Below are 22,944 nucleotides of genomic sequence, written 5' to 3'. Positions count from 1 at the left end.
TCTAAAAAGAGGAATAACTTTTGTATTTATGGTGCCTGGTGCTGATACTGCTATTTAGAATTTTAGCTAATTTTTCTTCGCATGAGCCATTACTTGTCAGACCAAAGCGCCATCAGTGATCATGAGTATTTCAATTCCTGGGAGCTCACAACAGTTGGAAGTTGGAGAAGTTTGTTCAAAGAACTGGTTGATTATCTGCATCTGAGCCAGGTGCCATCTTAATTTATGAGTGTTTGCTTACCCTGCAGTTCACACAAATACACACCCTGGAGAGGAATGCCTCAAGTAAAAAGCAAAGGGAAACCCCACCAAATCATTTACTCTGCCTGGAGAATGATCTCAAGTCAGAGTCTGAGGCAAACGCTCAGGCATTCGTAATCGAGGATCTTTGAGCTGAAGGAACATGTTTTTTCTTGAATGTCAGTGAATTTCTGTCCGTGTGAACTTGTGAGTTTCTCCATTTTCCTAAGATTTCTAAACACCAGAGTGTATCTTGTGTAGAATGATGGCAGAAAAACTGACTCAGCTACTGGTCACATGGGTGTGGGGCTTTTGTACACACACACACACACACACACACACACACACACACACACACACACACACACACACACACACACACACACACACACACACACACACACACACACGGTAACCTAGTAACTAAAATGTTTCTCTGTTACCATGACCACGATAGAAAAAAAGAGCAACGCCCTGCCAGTGGTGATGTCAATGTATTCATATTTTTACCCTGAGTTTCATCTTTCAGGCAGGAAGTTGATATGACTTTGTCTCCATAATAACATAAAAATTGCCTTTAAATAACTTTTAGGGTATTTGCCTGAAAAGCAGTGCTGCATTGGGGGGTTTGGCTGTTCATGAGTGAATCAGACTGGGTGGGGACTAAATGGAATGTCCTCTTCCTTCCTTTGATGGTTCCCAACGTTTACCCAACAGAAATCACAGTGAAAACAATGTTTCAGAGAGAAACAGTGATGTCATCATCTGCAGCAAACTCCTGATCATTATCCATATCTGTCACAAAGTACATTGCTGTGTTGCAACATCAGCGGAGCGATAACGCCTCACAGAGGGGTGTGTTTGTGCTGGAACATTCTGCAAATTCCTCACAGCAATGATAATCAGGACTTTATGGAGAGAGGAAAGCAAAGTCCACCTCTTTTTGTTCAGGGAGACAAATAATCAGTGATCATGTGTCTCTTTTTTATGGCACCTTTACCAGAGAGTTTTACCAAAGGGTCAAAGGTCAACGCTTACTCTTCACTAGTTAGATTGTTTTACACTCACCTAAAGGATTTTTAGTAACACCCTTTCAACTTCTCCTTAATGCAAACATCTAATCAACCAGGAATGCAGCAAAGCATTTGTGAAGCCACAACACGCACAGCCTTGAGGCGGATGGGCTACAACAGCAGAAGACCCCGCCGGGTACCACTCATCTCCACTACAAATAGGAAAAAGAGGCTGCAATTTGCACGAGCTCACCAAAGTTGGACAGTTGAAGACTGGAAAAATGTTTCCTGGTCTGATGAGTCTCGATTTCTGTTGAGACGTTCAAATGGTAGAGTCAGAATTTGAACCTGGATCCATCATGTCTTGTTCCCACTGTGCAGACTGGTGGTGGCGTTGTCATGGTGTGGGGGATGTTTTTCTGGCACACTTTAGGCCCCTTAGTGCCAACTGGGCATCGTTTAAACGCCACAGGCTACCTGAGCGTTGTTTCTGACCATGTCCATTCCTTCATGACCACCATGTACCCATCCTCTAATGGCTACTTCCTGCAGGATAATGCACCATGTCCTAAAGCTCCAATCATTTCAAATTGGTTTCTTGAACATGACAATGAGTTCACTGTACTACAATGGCCCCCACAGTCACCTGATCTCAATCGGATAGAGCATCTTTGGAATGTGGTGAAACGGGAGCTTCGGGCCCCGGATGTGCATCAAATGCAAGATGCTATCCTATCAATATGGGCCAACATTTCTGAAGAATGCTTTCAACACCTTGTTGAATCAACGCCACGTAGAATTAAGGCAGTTCTGAAGGCAAAAGGGGTCAAACACCGTATTAGTATGTTGTCCTAATAATCCTTTAGGTGAGTGTATATGTAAATTTGAAACTCAAAGACAAACAGCAGGCACTTGGAAATTAGAGATTTGAAATCAAAAGGTCGATTTATTCAACAAAATAACATTTTACAAAAAGAACTTTGGTTTTGTATTCTTTATTCTCTGTCTTTTATTGTCTGGCTGTCTTCTTCAAGTGCGTCTGATAGCACTGTTCGCAGGCAACAGACAGTCCAACAACCAGAGAAACAAATTCCTCAAAGTCCACCTGGCCGTCTCCGTTGGCGTCCAGGTCCTTCATAATCTTGTCAATGGTGTGAGGGTCCTTCTGAGACTGTAAATAAAAACACACTAGAGCATTAGAAGCCTGAATCAAGGAGACCAGCGTTAGCTACACTAGAGCATGATGGAAATCGTTTCCTTACATGACCACAGATGAAAAGCATTGTTAGCATTAGGGATGTAGGTACATATCGATATACCGAAATATCGCAATATTTTGTGTCACAATACTGATTTGATACCTAAAAAGAGTGTTCTGATTTTTTCATTGAGAATTTAAATGCAAACATTTACTGTATTTCTATGACCAATAGGTGGCTGCAGTTTTCACCGCCTTTACTCTGACAGAACAACAAGATCTTGCGATGACACTAAATGTGTGTTGGAAGTATCCGGCCTGAATTTTCCAATTAAATTAGGTCTAAATATTGCAAATATCACCTAACTTTCAGTATCACAATATGTCACACTATCTCCCCATTATTGTGAAATATATGGTATCGTCCCCCCGACATTGTGATATATATTGTATCATCTTCCCCATGTTGTGACACGTATCATATCATCTCCCTCGTATTGTGATATATATCGTATTGCCCCCGTGTTGTGATATATATTATATTGTCGTCTCCGTATTGTGATACATATCGTATCGTCTTCCCCGCATTGTGATATATATTGTATCGTCCCCCTTATTGTAGTATATATCACATCGTCTCCCCAAATTGTGATATATATCATATTGTCTCCCCTAAATTGTGATATATTGCATCAACTCCCCCTTATTGTAGTATATATCACATCGTCTCCCCAAATTGTGATATATATTGTATCGTCCCCCCGTATTGTGAAATATATATCATATCGTCTCCTCCATTTTGTGATATATATTGTAGCAACTCCCCTTTATTGTGAAATATATGGTATTGTCTCCCCAAATTGTAATATATATTGTATCACCCCCCCCCCCCCCATATTGTGAAATTCATCATATCGTCTCCCCTTTATTGTGATATATATCATATAGTCTCCACCATATTTTGACACATATTGTATCACCACATTCTTGCCAACACACACCCCTAGTTAGCATCACAATGACAGAAAATGCAGCTTAATTAGTATTTTCATCACTCCTCACACCTTGAGGAAGTTGGACAGCTCGTTCTCCATCAGCAGCCTGAGCTCCCGCCGGCTAAGTGTGTTGTTGTGGTCATCCTTGGCGGCGTAGCGGTGGAACACTGTGATGAGTAGCTGCATGGCAGTCTCCAGGTCAGAAGGCATGGCTGCTGGAAGTTGTTTCAACTGAAAAACAAAATTAAAACACAGACGATTTTATTTTAGTACAACAAAAATGCAGATTTGCATGATTTATTGATATTTAAATGGGGATCTAAGGGGAATAGTAATTAAACATTAACCTGTTTAGTCTGTAACCTCAGCAAGAAGCTCCAAGATAATCAAATGTTTAATATGGAACTTATCTGAGCCATAGGTGAGGTCTAAAACTCAGAGTTCCATCACACCAAAGTGAATCATGCCATCATCCACCCAATAAGTGGCTGTTTGCTCCAACACCCTTCCCACAGATGAGTAATCCTCATGAGCAGTTCTCATGTAGGCCTGTCATTAAGTTAGAAAAATAAATAGAAGACAGCAAAGATTGCCTCTTTTGACTGAAAATCCAAGACATTCAGTTCTAAATCTGTAACTTTGTTGTGGCAACAGGTAAAAAGAAGGAGTGGGAGGGGAAAACCCAGGCTTGTTTTTGTGCAAAAGGCATGAAAAACGTGAACAAACTGAGAAACGAGAAGCCCAGAGTGGTGGGATTGAAACTCTGCGTCAGCATAACACGTGTGTGCATGCCCACTGTCCAACCACACCCCGATATTGCCCCACAGCACACCTCAGAGTGGTTCTCCATGCAAAGAAAGGAAATCTTAAGAAAACAAACTCTTAAAAAGGAGGTCTAAAGTTCTAAAAGTTCAGCAAAATAAGAGAAATGACCACAAAACAAACTATAGACTTAAAAGTAAGGTAAATTCTAGTCAATTTATCATTATTTGGGTGAAAAAAAAAGACTGGCGCCATATAAAAAAAGAGATAAATCCTCGTGGATCCTTCGGGAAACCCTACAAGAACACCTGGAGGACCAGATCAGAACCGTTAGATCTTACCTTGCAGGGCTGAGGAAGTCCGATCCGATGGAGCAGAGCAGGATCTGAGCAGAAGTGTGAAAGAAGTGCAGCAGAGGTTTTATAGAAGGGCACCGCCCCGGCTGCTGCTCCACTGTGAGTCAGGCTCACATGGACTCTTTGGACCCTATTGGACATAGAGGGGCGGCAACATCTGGGGCACGGTGTGTGTGTGGTTATTTTCCCTCTAATGATCCATTCTGCTGGGCAGTTTTTTCATTATTTATAAGTTAACATTGAAAGAAAAGCAGATTCCTTCAACTTGATGGTTGTTGGGGGACGTCATTAAAAGAGATTATTGTTTGTTTCCTGAAGTTCTTAGTTGAGCAGCTTTAGGCCTGGATGTGTCTGCCCTCCAGTGGTCAACACAAAAAGCTTTTATTCCTTTGTATAGCTATTATCAACTTATCTGACTGGAATTAGCGCACTAAAGCACGTCAGTATCAGCTAAATCAGAGGTTCCTAAATTTTTTCCTTGATGACCCCCGTGCCAGGACCCCCAACTCCTACCCGCACACAAAAGTGATGAATTCCAAACATTTATTTGCAACAAAAGCAGCAATTGTAGGTTTTTGTAGCTATTCTCTTTGTGTTATGTTGTAGGGTATGTTATTCTGATTTTATAACATTTATTTTACAGATATAATTCTGGTACAACCTCTGCACAAACAAAATAGTGTTGACCTCCTGTGACCTTTAGTGACCCTCAGCGAGTAGTGGACCCAGATTTAGCACCACTAGGTTAAATAAAAATGAATTCAAAACTCATTCTCACATTTGCTATTCTAATGTTTTCAGGTACAAGTGGGATAACTTTTAACATTTATGATTAAGAAATTGTGCAAAAAATTTATGGTTCTGTAAGATTAATGAAAATCAAAATTTTTGTTTCTCATCTTTATCCATCTTTTTATAATAATAATAATAATAATAATAATAATAATAATAATAATAATAATAATAATAATAATATTTTGTGGTTTATAGTGAATAAAAGGATTTGAGCGCCCTCTTGTACTAACGCTAAGGTTGCAACTGAAGGCTGCATTTAAGTGGAATACGTGTTGCACCATTACAAAACATGATTGTGTGAAACATTTTATTTGCTACATTAAAAGAGAAGTGGGTGAGATTTATTAAAACATTACACGATGCAAAATAAAACAAACTTTCTTACATTTTTGCATCATAAAACTTCCAATCATAGAGCCAATCATTGAGCTCTATCTGCTTTGTGAACCAATCACAGCTCTTTATCCACTTTGTGGGCCGGTCAGGGTTCTCTATATGTCGAGTGGGCAGGATGATGCAACAAGATGGTGACAGCTAATTTTTTTTACATCAATTTTGGACTATTTAGACTTTGGCTAGAATCAGGAGCACATAGATGTACTTACGTTCCTTTTTTTATTTAAAAAAAAAGAATATATTTTTGCCTTCTTCAACAGCAGACTGCCTTGTTTATCGACATCCGTTGCGGAGAGTACGTCACGTCACGTTGTTCATTGTACAGTTGCATGAGGAGATCATTTGAAAGACAACGGTAGGACCCGCCCCACGACCAAGAGCTGTCAATGGAGCGTTTGCAGATGAAACAATATATTTATTTAGTCTAGCTTGCCAGGCTTCTGACTGTCATGAGAATCAACTCAGAAGTGGCACAGCAGCTGTCGTGGATGACATCATTGATTACTTTGCATCTAGAAAATACAGATGTGTGCATCTGTAAAAGCCTTGTTTTATTGTTGAGGCTGTTTGTTTGAAAGTTGGGGTGGGTGTGTGTGTGTGTGTGTGTGTGTGGGGGGGGGGGGGGGGGGGGGGTAAAATTCTGCTCAGGGCCCCAGTTTTGCCAGCACGGCCCTGAAAGAAAATGACGCAAATATGAATCTTTTCCGTTTATCCTGCATTTCCTTGTCTTCTATTCGTCCAAATTGACACCATTGACATGAACCCAGATACCCTTTATATTTTTCAGGTCACTACTTCAGATTGGTTGACATTTTTCATGATTTCTCCCCACTGTGTGCCACATCCGGTGCGGGATGAGGGGGGCGGGATGTCTGGGTGAGGACTGAAGCCACAGGCATCTGTTAATGGATTTGCGTTTACACTGACAGCAGATCTAAACACCGTTTTCTCTGATTTTTCCTCGACTAAATTGATGTTTTTCTGTTTTGATTTATTTTACGCACGAAGACTGAGCGTCTCCGGACCCCCCGATTATTTGACGATTTTCCGGAATCCGGAGGCATAGATATATTTATTCGTGTTCCTAGCATGCGCCACAGGTTCTGTGGTTGGTGTAAAAGCAGATGATGAAAACAGGAGGAAGCTATTTCCTTCACGTGGCAGAGATGGATGTGAAAACAGCCTCGTCGGCGATGGAAGCGTTGGTTCGGATCAGCGTGAGTACCTTTTATTGTCTCGAAAATAACAAAAGAAAAAGATTTTTGAAACAGTTTTCGAGGTCAGATTAAATGATTTGGATGTAAAATGAAACGTGCCACTAGAACATTCACAGTTTTATCCGCGTCGTTGCGTTTTCCTGCACGTGATTAATGCAGGAGATGAAAGGCCTCAACAGATTCGATCTGAATTATTTTTCTAATCGAACAGAAATGTGTAATAAAGCCAAAAATGCGGTTATTATGCGCGCAAACAGGCGCAAAATCGCAGAATTGACTGAAATGGCACGTTTCCTAATTGGACGGCCGTTTCCATGGAGACGTGATGCAGGTCTCCAGCTCAAAGCCGATGGGATTTTCAGACGGAATATGTTTAAAGGATGAAAGTGCAGAGCTGCACCTCCTCTTCTGTCGAATCAGCCTCCATTTCTCCTCTCTCCATCTTCCACCTCCTCTCTGTGACGCCTCTCAAACCCCTCCCCTCTCCCCAAGACACATCGTCTGTCCTCATGCGGGATATGTAGCCTTTAGTCCGCTGTCATGGCGCCTAGATTCCAGGTGAAGGTAAGGATGCGTCTCGCCTCACCGCCTGCAGGAATGCGCAGCATCTTTAGAGATGGATGCAGGAAAGATGCAGGCTTCTCTCACCTGCAGATCATGCAGTAGAGGCTGGAATTGTGTTGGGATAATCTGCAGGAGTAAGAGATAAATAGGCCGGGTTGACTTTGACACAAAGGGACTGGATGAAGGAGGAAGTAATTATTTCAGTAAATCGAATTTTATGCTTGAAAGTGGAAAATTGTTTTATTCTAATTAGCCATTCCTCAGCAAACATGTCCGTAGCTACATAATTATTCTGGAAATCTGCTTAATCTGCTGTATGTGAGTGACTTTTACCCTCATAAAATAAGTCATTTTTATATTTTCCATGCATTTCTTCATACTATGCTGAGATCAGCTGCTTCTGCATCACATCACAGAGCAGAAACCAAACCCCACAAATCCCCTCGTGCAGCATGCAGTCAGTTTATCTCGTCTTCTGCTTGAAGCTAATTCACGATGAGTGTGAGCAGCACGACCTGCAACAGTTTTGCTTGTAGGTTGTGTGTCAAGGGCATCAGGAGACAGCTGGGCTGTCTGACTGCCAAAGAGACAAAAATACTGGGAGGGAGTAACATCTACAGGGAATTAGGCAATAAAAAACTGATGGGATTTGTTTTGAATCTCTGAGAAGTGCAGTGTGAATGCAGGTGTGAAGTCACAGGTTTTTGCAACAGCCTATGTTCACTTTTGGTCTAATCTGTGTCCTCGAATGGAGGCGTGCGAGCCAAAGCTGCCGTCGTTCTGCAGCTCTGACCACTCTGGTTTGATTTTTATTGGTTGTGGGGGGAAGATGGAGGGATACAAGCACCTTTATGTGCGTTTTAATTATTTACAGTGTTGCATTATTTCATCTTCACTGTATCTGCATGCAGATCTGAGACGTTTCCCAAGTAGAGTCTGAAAACATCTGAAGCAGTTGTGTAAGAAATATCGAAGCTGAATAATTAATGTTGGCTCTTTATTAAACATTTACAAGAATGGTGGCCAGTGACATCTGTCTAGGATGTCTTCATATTATCATCTCTACTTTTTTATAGTTTATAAGCAATCTTTAAATCCCCTTATATCCATTTAGAGTATTGTGCTCCTTTACCCTTGACAGTGCAGTGAAAACTAAATAACTGGTTGTAAATATTCCAGACATTTGTGTAAACTGGTGTCTTATTTTAATGTGAAAGAATTCTGGCCAAATCTACTCCCACTGGTGGAAAAGTCACCCAGGTCAAGGAGCAGCAATGCAACCCCAGACCATTACACTACCACCTCCGTGTTTGACAGTGGTTGAAGAATTTCTTGATTTTTTTAACTTAAGTAAAAGTACAGATAAAAGGGTAAAAAATATTTAAGCTATAGTTGAAGTATCCGAGAATTTTCTGACTTAAGTATAAGTTTTAAAGTATGTATTTTCAGATGGACTCAAAAGTAAAAAAAAAAAAAAAAAAATGAAAGTATTCAACTAAAGTAAGTTCTTTTGCTTTTGAAACATTTTTAGAAAATACAGTAGGGCAGAAAGTACAGATCACTGCTTTAAAATGTAGTTGAGTAAAAGTAAAAAGTAGGCCTCAAGACAATTACTTAAAGAGCAAGTCACCCCCAAACCAACTATTTTTTTCTGATTAACTATATAAATGCTTATCCAATCGTGCTGCAGACACGTGTAGTCAATAGTTTTGCACTTTAGTGCATTTTAGTTACAATTTAAATTTTCTGCCTGAAACTGTCAGTGTTGTGCCGTTGTCAGGTAAAAACTCTGCACTGCATTTGAATTTAAATCTGCCACCGCTATTGGCTAAGAGGTATGCTATGATGTAAACTGGTACATTATGATGTCACAATGTCGTGAGTGTGTGTATTTGTTAGTGGCTCCACCCTCTCGGTCTGCTAGGCAACAGCATTTGTTGCATTTTTCAAACTTGAAGTGGGAGTGAAGTACGCTTCTTGTAAGGGGTGACTTGCTCTTTAAAGAGCAAGTCACCTCCAACCAGAGTCTTACTCCACTCCCACTTCCTGCTTGAAAAATGCAACAAATGCTGTTGCCTAGCAGACAGAGAGGGCGGAGCCACTAACAATTACACACACACACACACACACACACACACACACACACACACACACACACACACACACAGAGGCTCACAATGACATTGTGACATCATATGGTACCAGCTAACATTCTGGGGTACCTCTTAGCCAATAGCGATGGCAGATTTAAATTCAAATGCAGTGCCGAGTTTTTACCTGACAACAGCACAACACTGACAGTTTTAGACAGAAAATTAAAATTTTAACTAAAATGCACTAAAGTGCAAAACTATTGACTGCACGTGTCTGCAGCATGATTAGACACACATTTTTTATAGTTTATCAGAAAAAAAGTTGATTTGGAGGTGACTTGCTCTTTAAATAATTATCTGTGCTTCTGTACAGATAAGAAAAAATGTACTTAAACTAGAAATCCTGAGTTTTTTGACAGAGCACACCATCTAGAGGTGGAAAAATGTATAGCATATTATTCTAGTCTCATTACATCCTTGATTACAGCCGAAAGCCACTTGTCTCATTCGTGACCTCACCTCCAGCTGGCCAACAGATCAAAAACACGTCATTTTACAACTATTATTCTCACGTTGTGCTGTTTATTCATATATATATATATATATATGTACATATTTACATATAATTTTTATAGTTTTTTGTGTATAAGAAATGTTGCAAACTTGGCATCAGTCTAGGTGCTTCTGAAAATTCTTGCACGCTCTGTGATTGATGTCTGTAGTTATCGGATGTCTAACGCTATTGGCTAATGCTGGGCGATGCTCTACGGGATGGGGGTGGGCTTAACAAAAACAAAATGAGGTATTTCTTACATTTTGTCACAGTACAGGGTCAGACTATCACTTTTACAGATTTCTAAAGAATGATAAGTAATTCCTGAAAAGGGGAAAACTCCAGATTGCTGCTTGCTACTTTGAGTACAGTATTTAAGTACTTGTACTTTGTTATATTCCATTACTGGAATTTGACTGTTCATATAATGTCGTTTTTGCCATGACCTTTTTTCACTGCACTTTGGGATTTTTAACGTAATTTGTTGAGTGTTTGTTTCCAGCAGTCCAACATGAAGAGCCTGGAGCACGAGCTGCATTGTCCCGTGTGTAAGGAAATAGTCAAGCAGCCCGTGGTCCTGCCATGCCAGCACAGCGTCTGTCTGATGTGCGCCTCTGAGGTCCTGGTGGCAAATGGCTACCCACCTCCAGATCTTCCCCCGGAACCCAACTCTCCAGCCTCCACCCCCAACATGCGCTCACCTCGTCAGGCGCGCAGGCCCACCCCCAAATCTGAGCAGCGACCTATTGACCGCGTGCTGCGATCAGGTAGAAAGTCTGATCCCTCAAATGAAATTAGATTTCAATGTTCTTCTTTTGCTCATTTAAAATGCTTTTAATTTGAGGTCCCCACCCGCCTTCGCCATCCATGCCTCGTTCTCCTGGACATGGGACGTATCCAGGGCGACGCCGCAAAGATGCCCCACCCCTGGTGATGATGTTCCCCTGCATCCCTTGCGGCCGAGACGTTGAATTAGGAGAAAGGGGCCTCGCTGACTGTCTCCGCAACCTCACACTGGAGCGAATTGTGGAAAGGTAGCAAGCAAACGTGCACGCACATCCCCCTGAAAGAAAAAAGCTAAAATTAGCACACAAAGCCTCCACGGTTGTATTGATTTTCACTTCATGTGATGTTAAGGACCAAATGTAAATGAATGGATGACTTCAGAGGTGAAAACCTGGAGGTGTGGGAAGATTTCCAGATCTGATCATCCTTATTTAGCTGCTGAAGTGTGAAAAATCCTGCACAGTGTGCAATACAAGCTCACCGTCCAGAAGCTACACCTAATGATAGTGTTTCCACAGTCTAGCAGCTTTGTGCTCACTTCCTCATGTACTCCATTTCGTTCTTGTTGCACCTTTTCCAAATGCTTTAACTCATTCTAATCAAAATTTTAAACGATTGCATGTTTTTTGCGATGTTTTTTTAACCCTGTAATAATGTCCACCAGGTACAGACACACGGTGAGCCTGGGCAGCGTTGCTGTGACGTGTCAGTTTTGCAAACCTCCCCAAACTCTGGAGGCCACTAAGGGCTGTGCTGACTGCAGGGCGAATTTCTGTAACGAGTGTTTTAAGCTCTATCACCCCTGGGGGACGCCGCGGGCCCAACACGAACACATCCAGCCGACACTTAACTTCAGGCCAAAGGTAATGAGAAGCAAACGACTAGCCTGTATCTGCGTGTGAAATGATAAATAATAATACTATAAAATGATTTGCTGCAACAAAAGGAAAATGTTCTGTAACCAGTGATTCGGGGCCCACAGGGACCTCTTTAGTTAGCAGGGGCGTGTCCAGGGAGTGGCCTGGGGTAGCACATGCCACCCTTAGAATCTGATTAGCCACCCCAGGTGCCACCCCACTAAGTTCCAGTTTAAATTGACTTTACATTGTCGACAAAAGGCTTGGGTTGTACACTCCAAAAGATTGTGGTTGCATGCACCTTTAACCTTGTTTTCTAGCCCAGGCATGTAATATTACAAGTATGTAATATTTTTTCATATTCACATACATAGTATTTAGAGTCCCACTCAACTCCAGTTGGTGGCAGTAATGCAACAAGATGCGACTTGCTAACTACCACAAAAGTAGAAGATGAAGAGGAAAAAAAAGGTGATTGTGCAATGTGAAACTCAAAAAATCACTAGAAAGTAAATAAATAAATAAATAAAGGATTTGTGTAAATAAATAAATAAGCATAACCATTGGTGCCACCCATGGCACCCATGCCCCACAAGGGCCACCCCATTTTAAAAGTCCTGGACACGGTTCTGTTAGTTAGGCAGCTTTTTTTTTTTTAAAGAAGTTGTAATAGTTCTATGGTCTATAAAACATTATATACATTTCTATGAATAAAATCCCTCTCACATAAAGCAGGTTCAGCAGTTTTATTTTTGACATTTTCAGTACCTTCCAGAATGAGTGATTTTAGGGCTCTGTCACTAAATAAAACAGGCTGACGCTGGCCACACCCACCCTTCCCCTGCTCAGGCTGCCAAAAGCTGAGCAGCTCCGATTTCCAGGAGGGGCTCAGAATAGAGCCGTTGCTTCTCCTGGAGAATTGTGAGTTGGTTTGATGCTAATTTTCCCATTTGTGACATCACAAATAGGGACTTTTAAAAACAGCTTGTTTTAGACACATAATTCCTTAAACCAAGCACTGACATGAAGTTGATTCATGTTTTTTTGTCCACGTTTGGCGTGTTTATGGAGGCAGTAGAGGCCTACAAGTCAGCACAAAAGGATGCAAAAGAGTTTTATAATTTATTATCTTTTAAAATTAAACAGAAATGTGTTCATTCTACTTTCACAAGCACAGAAAGGCTCAGCTCTTCCAGTTAGTTATCTGTTTAACTTTATTCAAACTTGTGACCTTATTTAGGATTCTGAGGGCAAATGAAGTGCAGTTTTTGCACAGATGACAAAATAAATGGAAATAAGGAGTCCTCATTCTGATGACAAGTCAAACAGCTGGTGAATGATGTCAGATTGAATGTCCTTCTCTTCCTCAGGTTCTGACTTGTACGGAGCACGATCAGGAGAAGCTGCAGTTCTACTGCAGGTCCTGCCAGCGGCTCCTCTGTCCTCTCTGCAAACTGCGCCGAACCCACACTGGACACAAAATTCTCCCAGTGGCTCAGGCCTACCAAGCTCTGAAGGTAAAACTCGAGCATCAATTTCAAAATCAAGAGAAACGTCGTAGAGATCGAGATGTAAACTTGCTACTGCAACGTTACGGAAGCGTGTGACTATTTTTCTTTTTATTTATTTATTTTTATTCAACAGGAGAAGATTACTAAAGAGATGAACTACATTCTGTCCAGTCAGGACATGGTTCTGACCCAGATCACCCAGCTGGAGAGTGCCATCACTCAGACTGAGGTGATGCTGCAACGTTTTGAGCCAAAAGGCCAGAAGTAAAGACGTCTCAAGGCTGATTCAAACCTTTGTGTTGTTTTTTTCTCTTTTTCCAGGTCAACAGTGTTTCAGCCAGGGAGCAGCTGGCTCAGAGCATCAGGGATCTGACGGCCACCTTGGCCGAGCGTCACGCCTCGCTCACCCAGGCTCTGGAGGGAGCGCGGCAGAAACGGGGCGAGGCACTGGCTGCTCAGGTGGCTGAGAGGCGGAGCTTGATGGAACATGCGGGGCTCGTAGCGTTCACCCAGGAGCTGCTGAAAGAAGCAGATCAGCCTTGCTTTGTACAGGCGGCGCGGCAAACTCATAACAGGTTTTCACATCATTTTTTAAATTAATATAGTTAAATTGTTGTCATTTCCTGTTTGCTGAGATTCAATATTATACTTTATAGCGGAGGCCCATTGTGTGATGTCATCAATGAGAGGAGAAGCCTATTTTGAAATGGCTATAACTCACGCCCCTTCTGGAAGGAGCTGAAAGCTGTGCTTCATACGGCGCAAATGAACAAATAATCTTTTAGATTTTTTTTCCTGCTCAGACACACCTGATCATAACTGCTGATTTATATGCCCAGCTTTCGGTGAGCTCTGCTGGAGCTGCTAATCACTAATTTTAGTCAAATCTACAGTTTTAAAGCAGGGAAATATCTAAAAACGGCAGCAATCCAGCACTCAATGCTAGCACAATGTTGCTAATGCTATACATCTATCCATCCATGCATCCATCCATCCGCACCCGCTCATCCACGCTGGGTTGTGGTGCCTATCTCCAGCAGTCTATGGGTAAACATGCTGGGTACACTCTGGACAGATCGCCAGTCCATCGCAGCGCTGCTAACGCTACAACAGGCTAAAACAATAGTCCGATTTAGCATTAGGTTAGAGTTACGCTAACCACTTAGCTCCAGTGCATGAACGATAACTTCCCTTTCGGGGGATGACTGCATCATTAGTGTCATTTAGGTTTACAATGTAGTAAGCACAGATTAAATGGACAGCCTCAACAATGGAAGAAGCCTTTTGCAGATGCACACATCTCTGACATCCATATATACTGACAGACCAGTATATATGGATGTTTTCCTCATAATAATCATATAAACACCAATAATAATACTAGGGGTTTAAAGGTCATGAACCAAAGACAAAATAAGCCAGAGGTGTATGGGGTGCCATTTGTAAAGTCAAACAGTCATAATCTCACAGCAATATTTTTGGTTATTTAGCATATCATAAGAGAAAAAATTGGGAGTTCACTTTTTCGAAGTCATATTTTCATCATGTTATTCATACATTTATAAATGTTAAAGTTTCCAAATAAATATTTAGTTAGCAAGCTAAATATTTGATTTATAGTTAAATATTTCTTTTTCAAACTAAATATTTAGGTCTGATCTAAATATTTAGTTTGTAAAATAAATATTTAATTCACTAACTAAATATTTACTTTACTAATTAAATATGTATTTTGGAATTAAATAATTTATTTGTAAATTCAATATTTATTTTCAGAAATAAATATTAAGATCCCAGCTAAATATTTATTTTGGAGCTAAACATTTAGTTTGCAAAATCAGTATTAAATAAATAAATAAATAAATAAATAAATATTTAAGTCTGACCCAAAAATATAAAATATAGTGTGGAGCTAAATAACATCGTGGAAAATAAATATTTAGCTGGTACTTAAACATTTAGCTAATATGCAGATTTGCTTGCCAATAAGCGGAATTTGGTTACCAAAATAAAAGCTGGATCTCGCTAACTTCTTTATAAACTCTTGCTCCGAACCAGAACTTGTTTTATCTCCGGTTCTAGTCTTCTGAACATGTCCGACGTGTTGGTTGAAGAAGAATAGAACCGGAGATAAAACAAGTTCTGGTTTGGAGCAAGAGTTTATAAAGAGGTTAGCGAGATCCAGCTTTTATTTTCGTAACCAACTTCCGCTTATTGGCAAGCGAATTTCCATATTAGCTAAAGTACCAGCTAAATATTTATTTTCCACTATGTTATTTAGCTCCACACTATATTTTATATTTTTGGGTCAGACTTAAATATTTATTTCCCAAATACTGATTTTGCAAACTAAATGTTTAGCTCCAAAATAAATATTTAGCTGGGATCTAAATATTTTTTTGGGAAAATAAATATTGAATTTACAAATTAAATATTTAGTTCCAAAATACATATTTAATTAGTAAAGTAAATATTTAGTTAGTGAATTAAATATTTATTTTACAAACTAAATAATTAGATCAGACCTAAATATTTAGTTTGCAAAATAAATATTTAACTATAAATTAAATATTTAGCTTGCTAACTAAACATTTATTTGGAAACTTTAACATTTATAAATGTATGAATAACATGATGAAAATATGACTTCGAAAAGTGAACTCCCAATTTTTTTTCTTATGGTATGCTAGATAACCAAAAATATTGCTGTTAGATTATGACTGTTTGACTTTACAAATGGCACCCCATAGAGGTGAAGGTTTATGCAGTTAACAAGAAATGTCATAAATGTCATCAGGGCTGATGTGAAATCTAATCCAGATCGGTCCAGAATTATCATCTCATCTGTCTCATGATCAGCAGCAGCTGGATGTTTATGGCCACAAAATTTCAAGTGAAGCACGCTCCTTTTACGTCTTGTGTTTGCTCACGATCCAAAGTTCCGTTTAGAAACCGTTTCTCCTCCGTGGATGCGCCTGCCTGTCAGAGTGTTTAACCACTGGTCGGTCAGCTGATGCTGCTGTCAGTCATTGCAGGAATGTGTACGGTGTGGGGAAACATTTTTAATTTCTCTCCTCTGCCTGAGCTGATGGTGACGCGTGGCGCGCCTCGCGTCAGTGATGCACCTTTTGTGCAAAAATGGGGCCCTTCATGGAGCTCGTGCCAGACTGTGGATGACTGACGTTTGAGGACATGCGCTTTGCCAGACCCCGACAAAGTGAGAGGAGGGGGTGTCTTTGTGCCCAGTTTGCTCCGTTTGTGTGAGCATCAGGACAGCAGATGCATGTCGGATTGCTCATTTAGATGTTACACACGTCATGAACGGCAATCACTGAGCGGGCCAGTTTAACGGCCAGGCCACCGGGAAATCTCCCGTTTCTCCCGATTACCAGTCCGCCACTGAAGAGATGTGTGTTAACTCAGAAAATGTGGGCACAATTTTAATTACTTGTCCCCCCCCCCCCCCCCCCCTCCCCCCGCGTGTTCCGGCATCTGTTTTGCCTTTATTGAACTTTGGTTTGACGTCAGTATTTGCGTTCCAGGAACGTTTGATTTACAAATCAAGCACTGGTCAGATGGTCAGATTGAATTTGAATTGAATAAAATTTAAACATTTTAAGTCACTTTAAAATGTACCCCTGCTTTAATAACAAGTTTTGTTTCATTGTAGGTCACTTTAAAACAACCATCTGAGTTTTACCCTTTTTGTTTGCTAATGTCAGTCTGCTCTGCCCGTGTTAAATGAGGTTAACTCCAAATAATCAGTTGCACATGTTCAGCCCATATTATTTCTTGCAATTTTCATAGAAATCTTTCAAAAGGTTCACGAGATGTTTGTTGCTAAAGAACGTGCAGTCAGACACAGGCAAACGCATCATAATAAGTCATACTTTCACTGGCATGTGAGAATTAAAATTTATACTTTATCCTTCTCTGCTTTCTCCTTTGTCTTTTTTTGTAACTTCTCCAGGCTGAGCAAAGCAATAGAGAATCTCCAGCATTTCACCTTAGCTGCTGATCCGTCCTTCAGACACTTCCAGCTGGACGTCTCCAAAGAGCTCAAACTCCTGACAGAGCTGAACTTCATCCAGGGTGAGAAAATGGAAGAGAACGTAGAAAAGGAGATTTCTTTATATAATGCAAGTCCTACACTGAGCATGTTCTCGCTGTAGCTCCTCTGGCTCCGGTGATCGACACCCAGCGCTCTCTGGCGTACGACCAGCTCTTCTTGTGCTGGCGGCTGCCCCAGGAGTCCGCACCCGCCTGGCACTTCTCGGTGGAATATAGGCGCCGCGGTGTGGTTCCAGGGGGAGCATCCAGAGGAGGGATCAGAGGAGGACTTGCATCCGCCCGCTGGGGATGGCAGCGCCTGGATGAAGTGAGTGGAACCAGCGCTGTGATTGACAGGCTGGAGATGGACAGCGTGTACGTCCTACGGGTGAGAGGCTGCAACAAAGTGGGCTTTGGGGAGTACAGCGAGGAGGTGTATCTGCACACCCCACCTGCACCAGGTGAGAGTACGCTTCCTCATAATTTATCAGTTAAAACACACATCATGTGACAATCTGACCTACAAAAATGTGTTCATATTTACATTTTTGTGCAATTACAAACGTCTGAAACACACTAAAAGGATGTAAAATCTCGAGGGTGCACGTAAACAGATCACTGAATTTTATTCATCCACATTTTTATTTTGTCCTGAGGTTTTTTCTCAGCAGTCTCTGTATTCACCAACTTCCTGTACACCTAAAAGTGCAATACTCGTTTTTCCCAGTAGGTGGCACCAACATGCCATGGAAATTGAATGAGAAGTCTTGTTTTGAACGTTATAATCACACAAAATCAGAACAAATGAACATGTTACTGCAATAGACACAGGTATGTTTCCTGTAGCAGGGGCACTACTGCCAGTGCCCCTGAGTTGTTAAATTCAGTGAGGATGATTGGCCAAAAATTCTCCCTTGCAATCAGACATGATTATCTGGTTAGATGCGTTTCAGGGGCGGTTGTTCCAGTGCCCCAGGAGTGATGTTAGTGAATCTGTTGGAGGAAATTCACAGTTTTTTGAGGGCTAGCTGGTGAAAATGATCAGTAAATAATTCGGATTGCATGTAGGCACACACAATTAACCAAAATGGTCACATTTATAATAAATAAATAGCTACATGTGTTAATGTTTTAATTTGTGCAACTAATTATGTAGGACTTCTTCTGCCAGACAAGATGATCTAATTAAATCCACGATGAAGAGCAGTTTCTGTCATTCAGAATCTTGCCTGCTTATTTTAACTCTAACTGTGCTAGTTGTAAACACTTGTGTGTTCAAATGCAGACAAATTCACTCTTTTTCTCCCATCTTCTCATTTCCACTTAACATCCACCTGTCTTCCCACTTTCAGCACATCCTCACTTTCTCGCTCTTTATTTCCTCATTTCTTTCCATCTCACAGCTTTGTCATCTTCAGCCGCTCCACGCTGCCAGCCCACACACCTCCTGCGGAACGTAAGAAGTGCATTCATCCCTCTGCACCCCATGTCATCCTTTTGTTTCTAAACCCTCCAACTCATCCCTCTCTTCCTCCCGTACCGAGATCGTTCCGAGCGCTGCTGAGGTTTGCGGTTTGTTAAGACCTGGGGCTTAACACAATGGATCGGAATTTGATCCAGGGATTTTTAAGGGTCGATTTGTGAGAATGTTGAGTTCCTTGTGCCCCTGTTGGCTGTTCTACTTTTCTGCTACCCTCCCTCTGTGCTTCTTGGAAAACCTGCGATTCCAACATCGCTTTGTGGTGCTAACTGAATCCCTGAATCGTCAATATGAGGATCTTCTTCTCTTGCAGTGCTGACAGGAGGAGGTGCATGCCTTAGTATTTTTATTCTTGCTCATTGTGGCAGTAAATCTGTATAACTCTCCTTCCGTTGCCTCCCAAACGCTCCCTGAATATTCTACAACCTTCTGTTTTCTTCAGCATGCCCCACCCCTTTTCTCCTCTGATCTCCTCGTGTATTCCTCCTCCTTCCGTCCTCTCAGTGCTTAACTTCTACCTGGACTCCCGTTGGGGTCTCCATGCCGACCGGCTGGTGGTCAACAAAGAGCAGCGTGGTGCTCGAAGCGTCCCTGGTCTCTCTCTGCTGCAGGCCGCCGACCACGCCCTCACTTCCTGCCACCTGACCTCTGACCTTCTGGTAGGGGACGTAGCCATTACCCAGGGAAGACACTACTGGGCGTGCTCAGTAGAACCTGGATCTTACCTTGTCAAGGCAAGTGAATTCGATGTGCACTTCATATTCACTGTGAAGGCTCAACGTGAGAAAATCCATAATACATATAAGCATATAAGTATTTTGATCGGCTCTTTTTCTGCAAGTCAGTTCTGCAAGAACAAATATTTAGTCTTGCTTTTGCTCATCGTCTAAAGCCTGTAAAGAAATTAGGAGGTTGTTCATGTTAGTAAAGTAACTTGACTACTCAAAGAAAAAAAACAATGGAAGGAGCATCAGAATCACCACCTAGAGGTGAGGTTTACTGAGAAGTATATAATCCTTGTTCTTTTTAAAATACAACTGGTCAATCTGAGTTTTACAAACACAGAGAAAGTGAAAATGTCCTTTAACCCAACTTCTTGCATTATGGTGCGTTCCAGTTGTCCTCGGAACTCGGAATTTCCGAGCAGGAAATTACGTAACGGGGTCGTTTTGCGTTCCAGCTTCCAACTCGAAAAAAATAAATAAATGGATGCCACCAGTGTTGTTGAGTACTAAACCAAAAGAATTATATAACTTAAGTATTCTCCGCATCTAAATAATAGTGACACACACACCCTTTGACAGTTGCCACATACAGCAAATGTTAAAATATAAATGCCAGGAAAAGTAAAAACCATACACACCGGTCCATTTTGGTGGCAATGTTAAAATTTTCAACAACGTAACTATTGTAAACAACAATAAACAACTTTCCGATGCTGTTAAATAGCAAAACGAAAGAAAACTGAACATATAAAGGAGAAAAAATAAAGAGGATAACTACTTCCTGTTGGCACCGGGCGCAGTCATCTTTACACTTGGGATCTCGGGGTCTTCTGAAAGCGATGAGCTCGCAGCTCGGAATTTCGAGTTCATTCCGTCATTTCCGGCTAACTTATCTCGAGAAAACGAGTTCCGAGGACAACTGGAACTCACCATTAGCCACCAAAAGGAAAAAGCCGGGGGAACGCTAGCGTCAGAAAAAGCCACTGAGATCTACATCTACATCTAAAATTAAGATTATTGGACTCATCCATCTCCAAAGATGGAAGCTGTTTTTGACTCCAGGAGAGAGCAGAGCTCATCTTGGCTAATAGAAGCTAACCATTAGCATTTGCAACTCCACAGTAAGGCACCTTCATTCTTGTGTTATTTGTGGAAATAAAACATCAACGTTGCAACGCAAACAGAGTCGGTGGTGAAGTCATGTTGTTGTTAACCAATCAGAGGTGAGATTTTAGAACATCGTGAATATTAATGAGTAATCCAGCCTTTCTCTGTCCCCCTCTCCGCTTGCTAACTTCTACCTCCGCCAGAACTTTTTTCCACAGGCAACGAATTACAAGGCCTTCATGAACACTAGAGACCACTTCAAACATATAGAAACTAGTGTGAGCCACTTTAATCTGTGTTTATTTAATAGATTAGCATGCTAGCTATGGGGGCCATTGAAAAGCAGATGTTTTCTCTTTGTTTGGTTATTTTTAATCTGGTCATGTTAAACCTTCATTCATCTTCTTTTAAACTTAAAAACACCCTGAATTATGGAGGACCGACACCCTGACTGATTTGCTCTCATAAGACGGTTCAGTTCAGCTCAGTACTGTTTGTTTTTGTTGAACAGGTGGGGGTTGGCTTGGAGTCCAAACTTCAGGAGTGGTTTCACCTCCCACAGGACATGGCCAGTCCTCGGTGAGTAGGCCAGCTTTAATGGGTATTTTTGGTTTTGGCTGCTGACTTTTGATGACCTTGAACTTGTGCTTTGATCTGGTTCACAGCTACGACCCAGACAGCGGCCATGACAGCGGGGCGGAGGATGCGCTGGACTCAGCGCCGCCCTTTTGCTTCCTCACCATGGGGATGGGGAAAATCTACTTGCCACAGCACAGCCACCACCATCACCACGGGAACGGGAACCGAGACCCCATCACCAACGGTAATACCCCCCCTACCCCTGCAGGCCTCACCTACCCCCTGCCACCTCGGCTGGGCGTGTGCCTTGACTTTGAGAAGGGGCGTGTCACCTTCTATGACGCCCACTCCCTGCGGCCGCTCTGGGAGGGCCACGTCGATTGCTCCGGGCCCGTCTGCCCTGCGTTCTGCTTCATCGGTGGGGGGGCGCTGCAGCTGCAGGAGCTGGTAGCCAATCGGAACGCGGATCCGACTCCTGTCAGGAGGGTCACCATCCAGCCCCGTGTCTCTAAGTTAAACAACAACAACAACTGATTGGACTCTGTGGTTGTAATTTGGAATGTATTTGTGAAATATTTACTCAGCTAGGGAGCAAAAGTCAGACATCTCAGAGATTTTGTTAAGTATTTCATTTTCTTGGAAAAGGAAGATGTTTCTATAGCCACAAATATGCAATGTAATTACGTTTCTTACCTTTTGTTACACACAGTTTTGCAAGATTTATCGCTTAACCAGTGTCTGGTGAAGCCGGCACTCGTTACGCCATTATAAATATTCAGAGCTTGCACTCGTAGGCTGTAATGCATTCATCTATAAAGCTTATATAGATAATTTTGTCTTTTCTGTCAAAGCTTTTGTCTCATTTCACATCCTCAGTGTTACTCATTTACTTAACATATACAGACATGAAATAAAAGAGCTGAAATATTTTATTGCATCTAGGCGTAAATCTGTCATTTGCACCACAGATAACGCAGACATGACGGCATGATCTGAACCAAAGTTATTGTTCTGGGATGTAAATGTGGTGAAGTAGAGGTAGAGAGGAACAATGAGGTAGTGCACAAATTAGAGAGTCAGAAACCGATTCTGCAAAGCTAATCACCAGTTTCCACGGCTTTGTTTGTGTGTTGCTGTTTCAAATACACACATCTTGTGTGTGTGTGTGTGTATGTGTGTGTTTCCTTCATATACATAGGAGCTTGTCGTTTGACTGAAATAACAGCACTAAGTGGCAGAGAATAAAGTTTTTCACAAAGTTGTTTTTTTTATTTAAATTTTGCTTGACTGTAAATTATTGAGCTTCTAAAGAAAAGAGTAGGAGATTAACTTATTGTAAACGTCACCTGCTGGCAGAATGTTTGCTAAATATAAAAGGATTATGGAAATTAACATTGAATAAAGGCAAATTGTTCAAATTACATGTTATATTGCCCTTTTATTGTCTCAAGTGTCTCATTCGATGGATTTGAATGCGTTTCTTAGCTATATATTGCCACTAGGGGGCAGCAGAATGCTTAGAAGGGAAGTAAACCCCAAACTGACCAGAATCTAATGTTAGTGAGGACTGGAAATAGATGTTGGCCATTGAAAAATGACATATGTATATATATATATATATATATATATATATATATATATATATATATATATATATATATATATAT

At 41.3% G+C, this 22,944-nt stretch overlaps 2 protein-coding genes across 5 annotated transcripts; one reads left to right on the top strand and one right to left on the bottom strand.

The window, feature by feature from the left end:
- Positions 1-2,172: 2,172 nt before the first annotated feature.
- s100a10a (S100 calcium binding protein A10a) lies at positions 2,173-4,688 on the bottom strand. The gene is made up of 3 exons (XM_015973590.3): positions 4,550-4,688; positions 3,516-3,677; positions 2,173-2,424 (listed from the first exon to the last, which is right to left on the bottom strand). The coding sequence occupies exons 2-3, from the start codon at positions 3,654-3,656 to the stop codon at positions 2,263-2,265; spliced, it is 303 nt and encodes a 100-aa protein (XP_015829076.1). The 5' UTR covers positions 3,657-3,677; positions 4,550-4,688; the 3' UTR covers positions 2,173-2,262.
- A 1,769-nt stretch (positions 4,689-6,457) lies between these two features.
- trim46b (tripartite motif containing 46b) lies at positions 6,458-22,698 on the top strand. Of its 4 annotated transcripts, none has more exons than XM_015973586.3 (12): positions 6,458-6,972; positions 10,688-10,949; positions 11,027-11,216; positions 11,633-11,831; positions 13,196-13,342; positions 13,470-13,565; positions 13,658-13,911; positions 17,307-17,428; positions 17,509-17,847; positions 19,371-19,600; positions 21,210-21,277; positions 21,364-22,698. In XM_015973586.3, exons 1-12 carry the CDS (start codon positions 6,880-6,882, stop codon positions 21,809-21,811), a joined length of 2,448 nt encoding a protein of 815 aa, XP_015829072.3. In that variant the 5' UTR covers positions 6,458-6,879; the 3' UTR covers positions 21,812-22,698. The 4 variants fall into 4 exon arrangements, with proteins under 4 accessions (XP_015829072.3, XP_070403586.1, XP_015829075.3 ...); XM_070547485.1 differs by having other exon boundaries at positions 10,685-10,949; XM_015973589.3 differs by lacking the exon at positions 6,458-6,972 and adding an exon at positions 7,041-7,536.
- Positions 22,699-22,944: the final 246 nt, after the last annotated feature.

This window comes from Nothobranchius furzeri, chromosome 19 (assembly GCF_043380555.1).
Source record: "Nothobranchius furzeri strain GRZ-AD chromosome 19, NfurGRZ-RIMD1, whole genome shotgun sequence".
In the NCBI taxonomy this organism is placed as follows: Eukaryota; Metazoa; Chordata; class Actinopteri; order Cyprinodontiformes; family Nothobranchiidae; genus Nothobranchius; species Nothobranchius furzeri.
The sequence above is the reverse complement of the archived record's forward strand: the minus strand, read 5'-3'. Positions and strand labels throughout refer to the sequence as shown.

Excerpts from the sequence above, each read along its gene's own strand:
- trim46b (XM_070547485.1), top strand. The coding sequence starts at position 6,880 with ATGATGAAAACAGGAGGAAGCTATTTCCTTCACGTGGCAGAGATGGAT. Across the intron at positions 13,912-17,306 it reads GCGCGGCAAACTCATAACAG|GCTGAGCAAAGCAATAGAGA; the intron begins GTTTTCACATCA and ends TAACTTCTCCAG. Across the intron at positions 19,601-21,209 it reads CTGGATCTTACCTTGTCAAG|GTGGGGGTTGGCTTGGAGTC; the intron begins GCAAGTGAATTC and ends TTTGTTGAACAG.
- s100a10a (XM_015973590.3), bottom strand. The coding sequence starts at position 3,656 with ATGCCTTCTGACCTGGAGACTGCCATGCAGCTACTCATCACAGTGTTC. Across the intron at positions 2,425-3,515 it reads AGCTGTCCAACTTCCTCAAG|TCTCAGAAGGACCCTCACAC; the intron begins GTGTGAGGAGTG and ends TTTTATTTACAG.